The sequence below is a fragment of the Patagioenas fasciata genome, chromosome 3 (genome assembly GCF_037038585.1).
Source record: "Patagioenas fasciata isolate bPatFas1 chromosome 3, bPatFas1.hap1, whole genome shotgun sequence".
Taxonomy (NCBI): Eukaryota; Metazoa; Chordata; class Aves; order Columbiformes; family Columbidae; genus Patagioenas; species Patagioenas fasciata.
The window spans coordinates 19,092,749-19,108,925 of NC_092522.1; the positions used below are offsets into that span (position 1 = coordinate 19,092,749).

The 16,177-nt window shown below is 44.9% G+C and overlaps 1 protein-coding gene across 1 annotated transcript in view; it reads left to right on the forward strand.

Annotated features, from left to right (window-relative positions):
• Positions 1–16,177, forward strand: part of LOC136099684 (TOG array regulator of axonemal microtubules protein 2-like) — a 31,896-nt gene that overhangs the window by 874 nt on the left and 14,845 nt on the right. Inside the window, exons 2-11 of the mRNA XM_071805903.1 lie at positions 1,452–1,586; positions 2,512–2,747; positions 4,270–4,430; positions 5,696–5,742; positions 7,588–7,778; positions 8,728–8,866; positions 9,806–9,961; positions 12,062–12,203; positions 13,820–13,925; positions 15,701–15,936. Of these exons, the coding sequence (XP_071662004.1) occupies positions 1,452–1,586; positions 2,512–2,747; positions 4,270–4,430; positions 5,696–5,742; positions 7,588–7,778; positions 8,728–8,866; positions 9,806–9,961; positions 12,062–12,203; positions 13,820–13,925; positions 15,701–15,936 (1,549 nt within the window). The remainder of the gene's footprint in view (positions 1–1,451; positions 1,587–2,511; positions 2,748–4,269; positions 4,431–5,695; positions 5,743–7,587; positions 7,779–8,727; positions 8,867–9,805; positions 9,962–12,061; positions 12,204–13,819; positions 13,926–15,700; positions 15,937–16,177) is intronic.

Genomic DNA, 16,177 nt, shown 5'->3' on the forward strand with positions numbered 1-16,177 from the left:
ATCCTGCAGTCATGGATGGACAACTAGCAAATCATATGCAAATATGTAGAATGTTGAGCTGTCACAATGCTGGAATGCAAGTGCACCAACCAACGGAATCATTTGAGGTTACTGTCGTGGGTGACTGCCACAGTTTGCCACGGTGCAGTGTTTACCTCACTTAGAGTGCAGCTTAAGAGAGCGACAAAAGGTACTCTGCTACCTACTGCGTGAAGGAGATATCAAGGAGAATTGGGTGAGAGTTGTTTAGAGTGATTCATATGGGGGCAGGAAATGTGAAAGGGTAGAGGGAGGCCCTCCCGTTGAGTCATGAGGTTCAGAAAGGATCCCCTTGCTTTCTAAACTCCTTCTTGCAGAGGAGTCTAGGTGTGGCTAGATCCAAACTTAGCCCCAGACTAGGTCAACAGTTTATGTCTAAGAGACACAAAGGGTAAAGGAAAACAGGCCAGGGATTATAGGTGTTTATGGCGAAAGGATTATATGGGCACATGCAATTCTTTATATTGCTTGCCTAGGATTTAAAAGTTTCACCATTCTGCATCTCAACCTGCTTATGTCCCCTCATGCAATTATTCAGTCCAATAGCATTATTTGAATCTGAGGTCTTCTTGCTTCTCATTGGATTCTTTCATCGTCTTCAGACAGGCCTTTGTTTTGTTTAATTGCAGACATGTTTATAGTCCATAGCCACTTTGTGCTGGCCTTGAAGGCATTATTTGGTTGAAATGAATCCTGTTTCGCTCAGCAAAGTACAAAACCGGCCTTGTCTTACGTGTCCATGATTGTCTGTATCTGCTTTTGTTTTCATTAAGTAGATACAAGTTCAGTGAATATGAGCAGAACTTTACAACATACAGTTTAAGATTTCAGCAAATTTAGCTTACTAAGTAAAGTGAGACAGACAGTATCTTAAAAATTACACAACCTTATAATCTAGTGATTAATTCTATTTCAAATGCATTTACTTGAGCTAAATGATTAGTATAAAACTTAAATTTGTGCTTATCCAGTGATCAGTGAATAGTAAAAGATCATTGCCCTACAGCCACGCTTGTCTAGCAGAGACAGCTCACTGTAGGCTCACCCAGGCTGTCATATTTATGGAATAAAGTGGTTGGCTTGAAGTCAAATTGCATACAGTGGGAAAGGTCTGCATGAGACTCCTTGCACCCACAACTTATCATTGTTCACTCTGCCATTCTATTTTCTTGTGGGTTTCCTAAAATAAGTTCTTGGCCTGGCTAAAGCTCAGGCCTTTGTCTCCTTTGGAGCCTGTACCATATTGCTGCTGGTGTGGCTGGGTGTAGGTTGAGAGCACACATCACAGTGACCATTCCAGAGGCCAGGACTAGTGTGTTAATCTTCTGTGAAAAAAAGTGTCTGGTGGTTTTTTTTTGTCTCCATATCAAATGTTGTGAATTTGAGTCTTTTGTACTGTTCTTATTTTAAAGCTAAATACCACACCTCAATTGCTGTCTACTACGGGAGCGTTCCCAAATTCAAACCCAGATACAAGGCTCTGCGAGGCAGAAGCATTGATTCAAACTTGCGGTTTTGTGGCAGCAGTTGGACTACTGAAGAAGGAGGTGAGGATGGAAGGGGGTTGAATGTGCAATGGTCGCCTCAGCCAAATGAAAAAAAATAAAAAATCAGGGAGAAAGGGTCCGTGGAGGTCAGTCCTCATGTGCTGGCTCTGCATCAGAGTAGGTGGCTGACAGAGAGCTGCAGATGATCCTGTCCTCCTTCAGTGGTGCATATGGCATCACATCTCGCTATCATTAGTTCATTATGCTTTCTCCTTCATCAACAGTAGCCAAATCACTACCACTGCCAGCCAGGACAGGGATTGTGGCCCAACTGCCATAAATCAGGCATCCTCTCCCGGATGACTGGGCCAGTGAGGCTGATGTGCATGACTTCAGCATTGGGCAAGGAGGTGACCACCCCCACCTTTCTCACCAAGCCTCGACCCAGGACCCCAAAGAGAGGGAGGCAAGCAGCGCTGACCCGGGTACCATCCAGATCAAAGACAAGCTGAAGATGAGGAGGATGTCTGACGGTCTGTCAGCCTCATACAGTGGTAAGGCGGGAACCTGCCTGCTCTCCTGTGGGAAGAAGGGTCTTTTCCCAGCCTAGAAAGCTAGTGCACATTCCCAGGGAACAGTTGTGCCCCCTGCAATAACCTTCCCTGTTGCTGTAGGGGTGTACAACTGTGAGGCAGGGAGAGGAGCAGGAGAGTGAATGTGCAGGTGAATAATTCTGGATATGCACAGGTCCATGGGCTCTCTGTTATTCGACAGGAGCTCAGAGGACCAGGATGCTCCTCTGGTGGCTCTGTGGGAGTGCCTAAGTGTTGTCCACTGGCCTGCTTCAAGTGGCTGCCAGCATGAGCATGTTTCCCTGTGCAGCTATTTAGAAGTTTCCAATAAATCTGTCCAATGAAATATCTAGCTTCAGGTGCTTTATGTTTGCAGTGCTGCTTCTATTATGCTTTGTGTCTCTGCTTTGCAGGCCTGACTGACTGTGATGACCCTGAGGGGGTTACCCTGAAGCCAGTAGTTTCCGGATCACCTTCCCCGAAGCTCCTGGAAACCTCCAAGACTATGTCTCCCAACCAGAACAGACCTATTTCCTCAGAGACCTGCATGTTAAGCGATGGAGAGCAGGAGCATGAGGAAAATGACACAGACTATGATGCCAGTGATGAGGATAACACGGAGCTGATGTCAGAGAGTGAAGGATGTAAAGTAAGGAAACCAAGCCAAATCATGTGTAGTGGGTCTTCAGTTTATTTCCAGTAGGCAGAGCTCTGAGATCTTCTTTTTCTGCAGTGTGAGCCCAGGGAAACAGCTGAGCCAAGAAAGTGCTCAGCTGGACATTGTGCTTCAGGCTGTTTCTGCAACATGCATGCTGCAGACTTGATGTCCTCAGTCTGTATCAATAGGAGAATAGTTTCTGTGCTCTCTAGTGGCTCCTGCTGTGTTTTCTGACTGAGAACACACCAGCAATGAATCAGAGCAACTAAATGTGTCTCACGTGGTCAAGCATGTTCTTCTACAGTTAGTAAAATCCACGTTTCTGTATACATGGTATAATAGTTACTGTTGCAGACACACCAGTGTCTTTGTGGCTTTTTATATCAGCTCTGTCTGGTTTAGACAGAAACAGATGTTTGCTGGTTTTTGCTCTAGGTTCTCTCAGTTTTTGAGTTATACAGCCACGTCCTTCTACAGGGTTATCTCTAATAATGTTTTTAGAGTTCAGTGGCTTCCGTGCAGCTTCATTATCTCCCATGGTTCTGCCCAGGGATAGGTGAAGGGAACTGCCAACTCTGGCCATGGGTAATGGAGTCCAGACTCCATCCACTTTTTCAGGATGGATAGAAGCTGCAGTTGTTTTGGGTTTGCTGTGGTGGTAAGGAGAAGGCAGATGAAAAACAATTTTTGTAAACTGGATAACCAATAAAAGGCTAATGTATTTGATTTCAGCCTTGCAGATACAGGGCCGACTGTATCCCTGACATTCGCTCTGTTGGTTTCACTGGAATTTGAACAGGTCTTGATTTGGCTCTTTATCTGTGACAAGAATGATGGGATACTAAGGAAGGGTGCATGTCTGCCTCCACTCCCTCCATCCCCTTCCTAGCCATGGCAGGGAGAGCCTGAAGTAATTTCAGCAGGCAGAGACACAGAGCTGCAGGGTGGGAGCTCTGCTGAACTTCAGAAAATGATGGTGAGCCTGAAATTAACTGTGTGGGAGCTGGAGAGCACCAAGTATCCAGAGAGCACAGTAGAATCTGGGCCAAAGGGCTAGTAGGGGAAAGGCAGAAAGCAGAAAAAAAAAGATGGGCTTGAGGAAAGCAGGTTTTGTCAGCCTGCAGAATGACTACGTGGGGACTTGGCTGGAGTTCAACAATGCCTGGTAGGTGCTTTAGGGACGAGAGGCTAGTGATCTAAGCCCATTCCCTTACCATCAGAAAGGCTTATAGAAGCAATGGCATGCAGAACATCCTTACGTCGAGCAGATGGATACCAGGTGGGAAAGCAGCCACTGCTAGAGAGGTGAGTGAGAGGAGAGAGCTGGCAACAGCATGGGGACATTGTCTCTCCCTCATCACTTCCCTTTACATCGCCCATCCTAGGTCAAGTTGCTCCACCAGTTTGACTTTTTTTTTCCTGGTATGTCCTAGCTAAGAGCATGGCTAAACTACTTCTGGCATCAACGGGGAACGCTGGATGCTCCAGCTGAGCACTGTTCTACTATTTCCAGGCTTCCCTGCTGCATTCGTATTGCAGTGGTGACAATGGGAACAAGCCACGGGGAATGGCTTTGCTTTCCCCGATCCCCGAGTCAGCAACATCTTCTGATGGGACTCCTGACAGTGCTGCAGGCTCTCAGAATGCGGATTTCGAAGAGGCCCCAGAGATGAGGTAAGCCAAAGTGTGCGCTTCTCCAATATGTTTTTCATCTCACACTTCTCATCTTGTGAGATTGTTTTCCACGGTCAGTTCTTCAATATATTTATGCAAACTTCTGTACTTTCACCACTTTCTGTATCTCTGGTGACCAGCACTGTGTCAAAGCCAACATCTAAGATTGGCTCTAAGCAACTCAACCAACTCTCACCAACTCTAAGATCAACTCAAAGCCACCTCTAAGATCTTGGGTAGTGGGGCACAGGAGGAGGCAGGACTTAAGAGGAACTTAAAAGCAAGTCCTCTGCTGAACTCTGATACTGATTCACTCTGTAATCTTTGTGGCACCCTTTGGGAACTGTATTGCATGGATCTGAATACAGCATCTGGTTTTGTGTGTGATCTTTGCCAATACCTGTACCTGCAAAGTTATGTTAGGGCAAATATTGACTATTGTAGAGCTGTCTGTAAATTCAGATGCTGCTTCTGTAAACATCAATTATAACTTCTCTGTGTCTGGGCCTTCACTGTAAAATGGAAGCCCAGATAAATCTCTGTTTATAGATGTCTAATTCTATAGATGCCTAATATTTGCATATGGTTTTAAGATCAAAGGGTGGAAAGTACTAGAGAACAGTTATGGGGCTGTAACTGATGGAAAGATGTTTGCTTCGATATGCGTGAGGAAATCTAGCTGTCAGCTTTATCCTAGTTATAACAATAAATAAGGAGTCATAGAAATATAGTTCCAATTCAAAAGCTTCAGCATAGCTTTTACAGTGCAATCTGAGTATACTTACCTACCAGCTGAGTTGGAAAAACCCTTCTTCTAAAAAGAACAGGGAGGTGTAAGATTATTCTCAGGAGACAGCAGTGGTATTTCCACGTGTAACAAGATACTGCCATCAGTTTAAGGCATGGCCAAGCAATGTTAGGCTTCTACAGCACTATAAAGGTAGCTGCACTCAATACAGACTTATGGCTGGCTTAACATCTCTTGCTGATTCAGAAAGGATGCATGAACAGTGAGAGCCACTCAACTCCGAAAGCAGAGACAGCAGAATTGGATAGTTAAGGCCCAAATTGAAATCCTGTGTTTCAGCTGGAGCTTGACCAGTTCTGTGTGACTCCAGCAGCTGAAAATTTAGTGACAATTAATCACCTTTGTGTATTGTTGGTTTTATGGGTTGCATTTTCTCCTTCATCAGATGGATCTTGCTAAGGAAGTTTGCCTCTCCTTCTGTATCCTCATATATTATTTTGTCCTCAATTTTCTTAAGGTCAAGATCAGGCAGCAGAAGTGAAGAGAAGACATTTAAATCTCAAGGTGGGTACAGGGCATGGTTGCCCTAAAAAGAACATAGGTGACTCATGGATGGCAATGTGAAAATTCAGCTGAAAACTGTCCTGTAACCTTTTTCATTCTTTGATGCACTCAGATGGCTCCTCAGAGACCAGCCACTGGGAAATGTGCTCTGTTGATCCAGTGAAAATGACTCCAGCATGGAGTTATGAATGGCAGGAGCTAGAAGAGTACCTTGGGGCCCTGCAAATGCACAGGAGGAAAAGAAAATGTTCCCCTAACTCATGCTTATACCTTTTAACCCCCAGCATGCTCTCTAATGTCACAAAGATTAGAGAAAAATGAGGCATTTTGCATGAAATGAGAAATGTGCCCACTCATTCCTCCAACACTTGAAGGAGAAAACCTTATCTTGAGCAGCTTCTGAACTGAACCCTTTCAGATCTGAAGTAGATTAATCAGCAGAGCCTATTTTTGCATTGGAAGAAATAGTGAAACCTTGTATGATAGCAAGTCCTTGTGAATTTTCCTTTTACAAAGAGACTTAAGGATCCAGCCTACGCAGGACCTGAGCTCTCTGTCCTTTTAAGTACAAGCCTAAATTCAATGCTGAGTAATGAGGTTTCCTTGTTGCAACTCATTTACCCCAAGTCACATATCCTGGGTTTACGATTACAAATCTCTTCCCCCACTCTATGTGCATATGTCAGTATTGCACACTGAGGCTGGGTAGGAGATGCTTACTGACTTTCCTCTGCTCCCTGCCTTGCGTTGTCACTAGCAATTAGAGTTCTGCAAGACAAAATCTGGTGTCTGGTGCATCTGTGTCAGCCAGTACTTCTAACCTGAAAACCTCAATGACACCGTTGCTGCCCCTTTGCCGTCTGTGGGTTTGTAGCAATAGGAGAGATGGGAATTTGAGAAACAATTGTGCTGATGCAGAAGAAGCAATAAGATCCACTGGTCCCTCAGCTCAGTATTAGTCCTGACAAATAATGGGCATTCCCAATAGGAATGATTCCTTTATTGCTGATATGCAGCTAGGATGCTGGGTGCAACTAGGGAGAACTATTGCTGAGCAAGTAATGTGACATTTTTGATGGATACATTATAGACTAGAAATGAGATATATCATTAAACCATCTTTCTCTCTCTTTTGTTATTGACCTGACCATTCTGCAGGGAAAAAATTCCTGATTTAAGAAAGTTATTCCTTTTTTACTGCTTGGCTATCACATGATTTTATCATCTGTGAAGCCATGTAAGGAATGATTAGTTCTCCGAGTTTTAATAGCTCTTTTTGGAGAGTATTTCAGAATGAGCTGTACTGTGCTATTCCCATTAAGAAAATCAGCCTTTGGTGAGTCTGCCCAGAAAGTGGGCTGACCTACTGCAATTTAGAATGAAACCCCTTGGGGAAAATGAATTCTGGCTTCAAGAGCACAATTCTGCTTTTGGTAACACTCTAGCAATCCTAAGCTTTTCTTTTAATGCCCTCTAAAATATTCCAGCAAAGAGGAGGAAATGTTAATTCTTACCTCTACAAAGACTATTAAATATAGCTATTAAAACCCAGTAGTTCTTTAGTAACTGGGGAAAAGAGGATGTTTACTAAAATCAAAATGGATAGGAACAGAGACAAACCCTTTTGGCAAGAGCAATCTCCATCTCTCTGTTCTTCTCTATCAAACACAGCTGCTCACCAGAATCCAAGGGCTGAGGCCTTTATCGCACAGTAGGTTTGAGTCTGGTGGCCAACAAAGCAATGTCATTTCTGCTGCCAGTGCAATATGGTAGTACGCCATCTGTTTGGAAAGGTGCTATCTTCCTTACTGTTATCATACACGATCTATATCCTTGTCTTATCAGAGGTCCAGACTTTGGAACCCATTTTGCCTCCTATCAAGCATCGCGTTGCTCGTGATGTGAAGTCTGCCAGACGTTTGCGTGAACCTGTGGTCCCATTGCCAAGCCTTCCACTCAGACAGGCCAAGGAGACAAACCATCGTGAGAGGCCTCGCCTTCTGAGTGTCGATGACTTCAAGATCAGCAATGAAAAGGTAATGGCTAAGGACAGGGGTGAGCAGGCTTCCTTTTCAATGACTGTTCAGTGCTTAGCACAAAATGTCACTGAAAATCATAATCTTCCCCTCTTGCGGAGCAGATTCTATTTGGAATACATTTGACAACTACAGAGCAATTACTTGAGTATTTTCCCTGGTGCAGAAGTCACTGGTTGAGAGGCGGTGCTAAGGTTAGGCAAAAAGCATTCTTTATGTGCGGAGGCCGATTTAGAGCAGATCTGAATGGCAGGGCAAGTTACACATCAGTGAACATGTGCACAGTGCATGCTTGGAAGCACAGAAGCAAAGATTATAATGTTGAATGCAAGGAAGGCTGCAGAATAAAATAGAAGACCTTGCTTTTCCTTAGTTACCTTTCTTGCTGTATCTCACAGCCATCTCATTCACAGTTTTTCTATTCAATAAGACCAATGTTCCTCCAACTTGTTTTCACATGACTCCTTTTTTGGACTCTGGGTTCTCAGAGAGCAGCTGAGTCATTCAGAAGCAAGGAAGTGAGAAGCAACTGCAATTACTGGCCATGACTGTTAAGAAACAGCAAATTACCTCTCATTGCTGGTTATTGCAGATGGGTTTTGTTCCCCTGCCATAGCCTGTAGGAACTGAACCACCTGCTCACAGTAAGGTGAGCTCTTAATCTGTCTTGGAGCGCTGCTATGACTCTCTTGGTTCAAGCAGGTCTTCTTGACATAGATTGAGAAACAGCATCTTGGGCCAGTAGAAGGTTATGGCAATGGAGTGTTACATATCACTAGCTGTAATTGTCTGCCAAGGTGAGGGAAGGAGGAATTCTTCTGAAACTATTGAGATGTATATGGAGCTGCAGTAAAGAAGATGACACGCTACCACTGTGTTCCTGATGAGGTGTTGTGTGTGGTTTGTGCATCTTTTTTCATGTGCTATGATTTATTTCCATTGCAACTAGATCCGCGTTGTCTTGTGCAAGTCAGCTTACAATAAAATGAGAGAGAGGAAGATTGTGCTTAGGGAGAGGGAGGAAGAGACAGAAAAGCCCTTGCAGCTCCCTGCACTGAACACTGACCCCAGGGATGCAGCCAACAAAAGTAAGTGGTTGCAATAGTTGTGAGCCTTTTTGTTTGCTTGCTTGCTACTTACTACATAGTGTTGCAAATGTCTATGAAATTGGACTGGAAGGCTGTTAAACTTGCATCTGAGTGGAAGCTTACACAGGACTTATTTCCACTTTTCAAAGAAAAATACAGAGCCATGATGTGTCTTGCTCCCGGCCCATACTGAGTCAGTCACAGTAAATCACTTTCCCCACTTCTCCTATGAAGTCTTTCAGACTGGATAATTCTGTCTTGCAAACTACACTGGGGATTCAGACTCTCTAATTGAGAGTAGCCTCCAGGAAAGGTGAATGGGTGAGTCCAAAAGAAGGCTTTTCAACCAAGGTGCCCCTGGAAGAAACAAAATCAAACTGTATCTAATTAAAACACAAAATATCTTGCTCACATGATAGGACAGATTATCCTGCCCACCCCACTCCTTGCTGAGGAGCTCACACTATAGAGCTGTGCTGGAGCCCTTAGCCAGAGCTTGCGTTTCACCCACATGAGCAAGCAGCATTGCTGACTTAATTGCAGCTGACAGACTCTGATTGTACAGCTGCACGCACTACCTTGAGCACAGCAGCAGCAAACTTAAGTGTCAGCACTCAGCCCAAGGGCATCAGACAAGGTTCTCTGCTCTTTTTCTTGCTATTATTTTGTGAAGTACTAGTGAGGAGTGCTGAGGTGGGAACCTCTAGAATGTAACTTCCCTATCCAGCCTCTGAAACAAGAAAGCAAAAGAAAAGCAGCACTGAGTTTTCCTCATTTCTTACGGAAAGCATCACCACATTGTGTGATCATTGTCTGGGATAACAAAGAGATGTTACCCAGCTCCAGCAAGACTTCTAGCCCTTTCCAAGCCCCCTGTTGAGGGATAGTCCACCCTGTTCAGATGTTTCCTCTTAACAAGATCCTTTTTGGTCTCTGCAGGCTTTGGCCCACCACCTGTCAATGGGACAGCTCCCAGCATGCGCAATACAGGCAAAGAGAGCACTGGTACTGCTTTGAGGAAGCGGTTCAACAGGCCCGCACTGCCCAGCATGCCTGTCATCAACAAGAACAGCAGCGTCCCACGCAACTCCTCAGGTGAGCCTGCTCCCCTGCAGCCCCCACACCAGTACGTAGCACAAGGAGCACAAACTGCCTCACTCCTCAACCACAGGTAAGATCTCAGGTCCAAAGCCTGTTCAGAGGACTGAGAGCAAACCTCCTTTGGATCCATTCCAGCTCAGTGATACTGGAGCAGTTGGTGCTTACAGATCCACTGGGAAGTTGAGCTGCATGAAGTAGGGGTAAAGCCTTAAGCTATAGCTTTTGCCAGTACTGATAGTCCAAAACATAACACTGGTGCTGGGAAGCAGCTGTAACTGCAGGACTGAGCTCCAGTACTGTCTGGCAGGGTGTGCTCACCATGCACATATGTGTACCACCATGGTCAGTTAGCCTGTGCTGCTGTCTGGCTCTGCAGCCAGTTTTTCTACTATCGCAGCAAGGGCTGCCTCTTCATGGAAATTAGAGAAGTGATACATTCATTCTATTGCATCTAGAAGTGCTTAACGACTTGTAGCATCTCTCATCCCACTGCCTGCAATGCAAACTGGGAACAAGCAGTGCCTGTATTTCCGACTGTATTTTGGTCAGCCCACCCAAATACAGTGGCTCTCTGTAGCAGAAGACGTACATGAGAGGTTACTGGTGCTCCCAGGCTGCTCACTCCCTGCAGCAAATATGCAGCAGATAGTGAGCATACTGATTCTCAGCTCTCCTTTGTGGGTGGCCTACCTTGTGTTATGATCCTGAGCACCAAGAGTTAGGAAAAAGGGAACTAAGAATGATATTTTGAATGCTCCTTCCTAGTGATGCTACTCCAGTTTTCAAAACTGATCAGAACTAGCCTGACATGGCTCTCCGTTCACCTCGAATATAGTTGTGTATATGCACATACTTGTGCATATGTACATATGTCACTGATGTCAGTGATAGTAGTATTGGTAACATCCAAATTAGTACCCATCTGAATATTTTTGATTTTACAGTTCCTCCATACTTCATAGAACACGTAAGGTAGCATAAAAACACTACAGAGTCCATAGTAGTGCCTAGATTCTATGTAATATTTATACTCAGTACTTTTAGACAGCTCAGATGTTTACGTCTACACTTTAGGAAATGAGCTTTTGCAGGCAATGCATGAAGTTTTTGACCTACAATGCTTTTGATGATAAATAGGTTTCATAACAAATGCATTTGTCATCTGAATGTTCTTATACCTGGTATATTTATCATCAAGAAACTGTATTTGCCAACAATTTGCATCTATATTTACATATTTTTATTCTCAGTTCACATTTGGAAGGCTTTTTTTTTGTCACAACTATCAAGACTAGAAATTGCCTTTTTCCACAAGAGAAAGCTTAGGCATTGCATAGTTTGCAAACAAATACATTTGATGACAAATAAATTTCACCTCAGCATCTTCAAAATACAGCCAATGGGTACCTCTGAAATAGTAAATATTCCTCATGCTCGGAAAATAGTGAAATCCATAAACTACTACTTTCCCAATGGTATGCTAAAATGTATGTGCACTTAGCTGCCTGCTGTCCAGAATAGTTGAGATAAATGGGAACAGAGGTGCTGTCAGGCTCAGCAGGTCAGGTATCACTATTCCCTGGCACTTGCTCCTTGTGGATTTGACCAAGCCCAGCAGGACTTGGTTGTTCAGGCTTGGTGCTCGCTGGGGACAGCTGGAGATGTTTCCTCAGAAAGTTACAGGGTCCCTCTGTCCTCACTGCCTCAGGTCACAGCAGGTGATACAGGGAGGTATGTGCACATCTCAGGAGCTTACTCCTGGGGTAGCAAGTCCTGCTGAGCAGCACTGGCTCCTGGTGAGTGTAAGCCCTGCAGCACTATCAATCTGCAAGCTGGCTGTGGTACCCATCCAGATGTGGGAGCTGGCTCAGTGTGTGCAATTTTCAGGTTCACACAAGGAGCTGATGCCCAACTGGGGATGAATGTGAGATGGTTGGGTGCTGGAAAAATGAACCAGACAGCAGGGAAGCCACTGAATCAATGCCAGTTTGCGCGCATATGTAATCTTGGCTGGGGACTGGGTTGCCATCTGCTCGGTGGCAGGGTGCCTCACCCTGGGGTACGCAATGCTGATGTCTGACACTCTCCTTACAGTGAACTCACTGTCGCCCATTGCTCTGGACTCCTCCAAGGGGAGAGATGAGCCAGAGTGCGGGGACGCCCGGGAAGCCAAACCCTACCCTAATGCACAGCAGGTGCTGCTCAATGCTCTCACATGGCTCAGCAGCGATGACTGGTAAGAAAGCCCCCTGTTCAGTCTTTCTCCCTCTCAGTGTAAAGGTAAGTTAGAACCTTTTTTCTAGTGCCTCTGAGCCCAGACATCCCAGATGTCCCAAGGGAACTACTGAAACCACTCCAAAGTAATCACAATATAAAGATGTGAGAGCAGCCTTTTATTTGCCTTGGTCCATAGCAGTCTTAGAGCCACAGCAGGTCCCTGCTGTTTCCTAGGTTGGTTTTTTGCTCCACGTAGCTGCAAATGAAACCTTCAGGGAAGAGAGAAAGTTGACAACAAGATGATTTGCTGGCTGAAGCCAGAAGCAGGATGGAAGTGGTCTTGAGTTTACAGATTTGGGTGCCTCAGGTCACTGGCCCGGGTGGGACTGAGTAAGGATTTATCTCTGGTCCTCCCGCAGCTAAGTTCCAGAAGCACCTATGGGGAGTTCCTATTTCTGAGAAATGGACTGAGATGTGGTACGGAGTTTCTCAGCCTGTCATTTCCCCTGAAAGCCTTGTGGCAGAAGACAAGTAAAAAGAAAAAAAAAATCCTTCAGGAATCTTGCACTTTTAGAATGAAACTTTTTCTTCTTCACTGCTTAATATGGGCCAAAGATGTTTTTGTTGATAATCACAGTGTGTCCTGAAATTGAACACAGACAGGAGGAGACTCAGCAAATTTCAGGTGATATTGGTTTTCCCTTTGATTTCTGAGTCAGCATATGTGCACTAAGGCTCCATTCACACTGGGATAACCATGAAAAGTCTTCCATGATGCACCTCCTTGTGCAATATCACTTTGTTTTGCCCCTCTCTCCTTTCTCTTTCCCACTCCTGTTTGATGCCCTGTGAGGTGCAGGGAGCTGCTGCAGGGTCTGGGTTACACTCAGGGACCCCAGTGGGGGTGGATGCCCAGCCCTGCCCTGCCGCCCTGGTGAACCAGTGACTGTAACATGTCTTCATGTAGCTCAGGTCCTTCACTAAGAAAATGCTGAAAGAGGTGGGTTTTTACTACTTTTAAATAACATGTTGCTGTTGTAGGTGTTATTTTAAGTAGGGATTTTCTGGAAAATCCAGCTTTTTGTCTATTCTTGCCCAGGTATGGAGTATTTTATGACATGCTGTCTTTTTTGGGGGAGGGGAGGGCGAGGCTGTGGGGAACAAGACTAAATTGTAGAGTGCAAACTCAAGCTATGGAGTGGCAGTGAAGGCTCTCCCTCCTGCATTGCCCTATGGGGATGGCGAAGAGGGAAAACGCCCCAGTAACAGCCAGACGGGACTGTTTCTCAGACACAGGGTACAGGGAGGATGCAAGAAACAGAAACATGGCACAGTCTTCCAGCTTCTAGGAAGCAGTGACATAGAGACTTTGTGTGCCAGTGATTTCAGGAAGGGTGTCTTGTTTAACAGCTGCAAATTAACCCAGCCATTCTGAAACCATCTATTTGCCTTTTGCATTTATGTGTGCTTTTGAACACGACCGCATCCTGTAGCAACGAGTCCACAATTTAATTAAGTGCTGTATAAGAAGCACCTCCCTGTGCTTGTTTGAGCTGACGCCCTGGTAATTTTAGAGGGTGCTGCCAAGTTCTTGGGTGGTGAGAAAAGTCGATCTTTTTGGTAATTGCCTTTCAGGGAGGAGAAAGTGAAGGGACTCACCAGCATCAGACGCCTGGCTGTCTCCCACTCAGAAGTCCTTCTTTCTAAACTTCATGATGTTTCCTTGGTAGTTATCAAAGAGGTAAGAATGTTATGTTCGATTGTGTCCTATGCACCTCGTACATGAGAGCATAGAGTTGATACGTGCTTCTTCATTTACGTGGGTGTCTGCCTTCATCACTATTTTATTCACTGTTTTTCTAAGGGCTATGTCACCTATCTATATGATCTGTCTGCACAATATAGCTGTATTTACAGGCATGCAGGGCTTCTGTGTCTCTTCTCTTTGAGGTAGGTGTCATTCTCATGCAATATACAAATACAGAAACTGCAGGTGATTTGCCACAGCCCAAGTCTCTGCCAAGCTGTAATTAAACACTGCAGCTTTTGCCTCCCAGCTTCCTCCCACTTCTTCCTCCTCCTCAGCAACCTGGGTGAGTGACTGCAGGTATTTATTTTCCTGTGTTTCCTGATGATGTTTTTTCCTCCTTCCTTTCTGCTTGCTTTTTGGCAATTTGCCCTTTCCACTAAACTGCTGACTCTGTGTGCCTGTGGAATTTTGCACAGCAGCAACTGGGTGCTTAGACCAGCCTGGCTGTGGGGTGAGCAAGGCAGTCACACACAGCTTCACTGTCTCATCTCTCAGTGAACACAGAGGTCTCACCCTAAGCTAATTAATAACATCTGTGGCTGTATTTCCAACTTGGCACTTAGCAGCCAGTTCAGGCCACAGACTTGTACTCTTACTGCATGATTGCCAAATATATTAAATTTTCCTTTGCTTGCAGAAGACAGTAGGACAGCTTATTTCCATGAAAGCAACTCCTCCTCTCCAATATTTAATGACATTGGAAGCTTGAATGTTCCTTGTGTTGTTGGACTCTTTAAACCCTTCTGTTTAGATATGCAGGACTCAGATTCTACCCCTGTGAGATCTGGCTTAGGGCAAGAAGCCCTTTCAGCTTAGCTCATCTGATTTTTATATCACTTTTATATTTCTGAGGAAATTTCCTCCTCTCTCTTCTACGATCATGCACAGAGACATCTTTCAGCTTTTGTTTCACTCCAGTCCCAGATTTTGCTTTCACAAGCACTTCTAGCACTTATATGGTTTTCTTTTATTAAGAGGCACAACTAATTCTGGCAGAAAGAAATACTGGCCTGTCCTTCAAAGTATTTTTCAAATGAAGCACGTGACTCTCAGTTATTTCTTCCTTACCCTTATGGGAGAGACTTTTGGAAGCAAGGGTCACCCAAGAACAGCCCTGAATGCTGCAAAACCCCATGGGTTGCAGCTGTAATTATATGTGACCTCCAAAATGCTTGAGTACCTTGAGTTCAACAGCTGGGGTTCTCCTGACCAGGCAGAGCAGTAGATGGACTTCAAGTCCATGCTGCATATTAGCCTGATTGTACACTTGAGCCTGCATTTTCAGTTTCCTCGTTGAGTGCTCAAACTGCCAGTGCTGCGATTTTGGACAGGAAGAAAGTACTACTTTTCCTCTGTCTTGTCTTTATGAATTGTACCTTTATAGTTTAAAAACAGCCATTGCCTTTATTTTTTTTTAAGGTCTAAAATCAAAGCAGTGCACATTATGGGTTGAGTAGCACACTTAGTTCTAGATTAAACAATATTTTTAGGCCTTCAGTCTCATTAAAATTGTATAAGTGGGCCTGAGAGAGAAGAAGTTGGCGTCAGAGTAAGTGTGTTCCTGTACTTGTGGTCCTCTGCTCTTACTGTGCTCTTATATTCCATCTGGACACAGTGAGAAGTCATGTTGTTTCATGGGACTTTCACCTGGAGAATTGATTTTCTCTACAGGGTGGTTCTTACATTTCCCCTCATGACTTCCCCAGGTGAACAATCTCCGCTCAAAGGTGTGTTGCTGTGCAATGAACACTCTTGGAGATCTCTTCAGGACCATGAAGAAGGACATGGACCACAAGGTGGATGAGATTGCTCGGGTCTTGCTGCAGAAGATGGGGGACTCCAACGACTTCATTCAGACAGCAGCCAATGAAGCCCTGGGGCTCATGGCGGGGAGTGTGACTCCTGCACGAGCAATGACTGCTCTCATGGCCAGTGGAGTCCAGTACGTCATTCTTTTCTTAGTGCTATCCTTCACCTTGAATTGTGTCGGTAGAGGGAAGGGATGGGAGGCAGAAGGGAATTGATGGGAGGGAAGGGTCCTGTCTCCTGCATCTTCTGTGAACTCGGTGATTAGATTCTCTGATCATAAACCTCTCTCCCTTCCTCTTGCATCTACTTCTGCCCTCCTGCAGCCTATTTGTTCCCACAATATGTCAATGCTGGTGAGATGTGGTGAATGATGG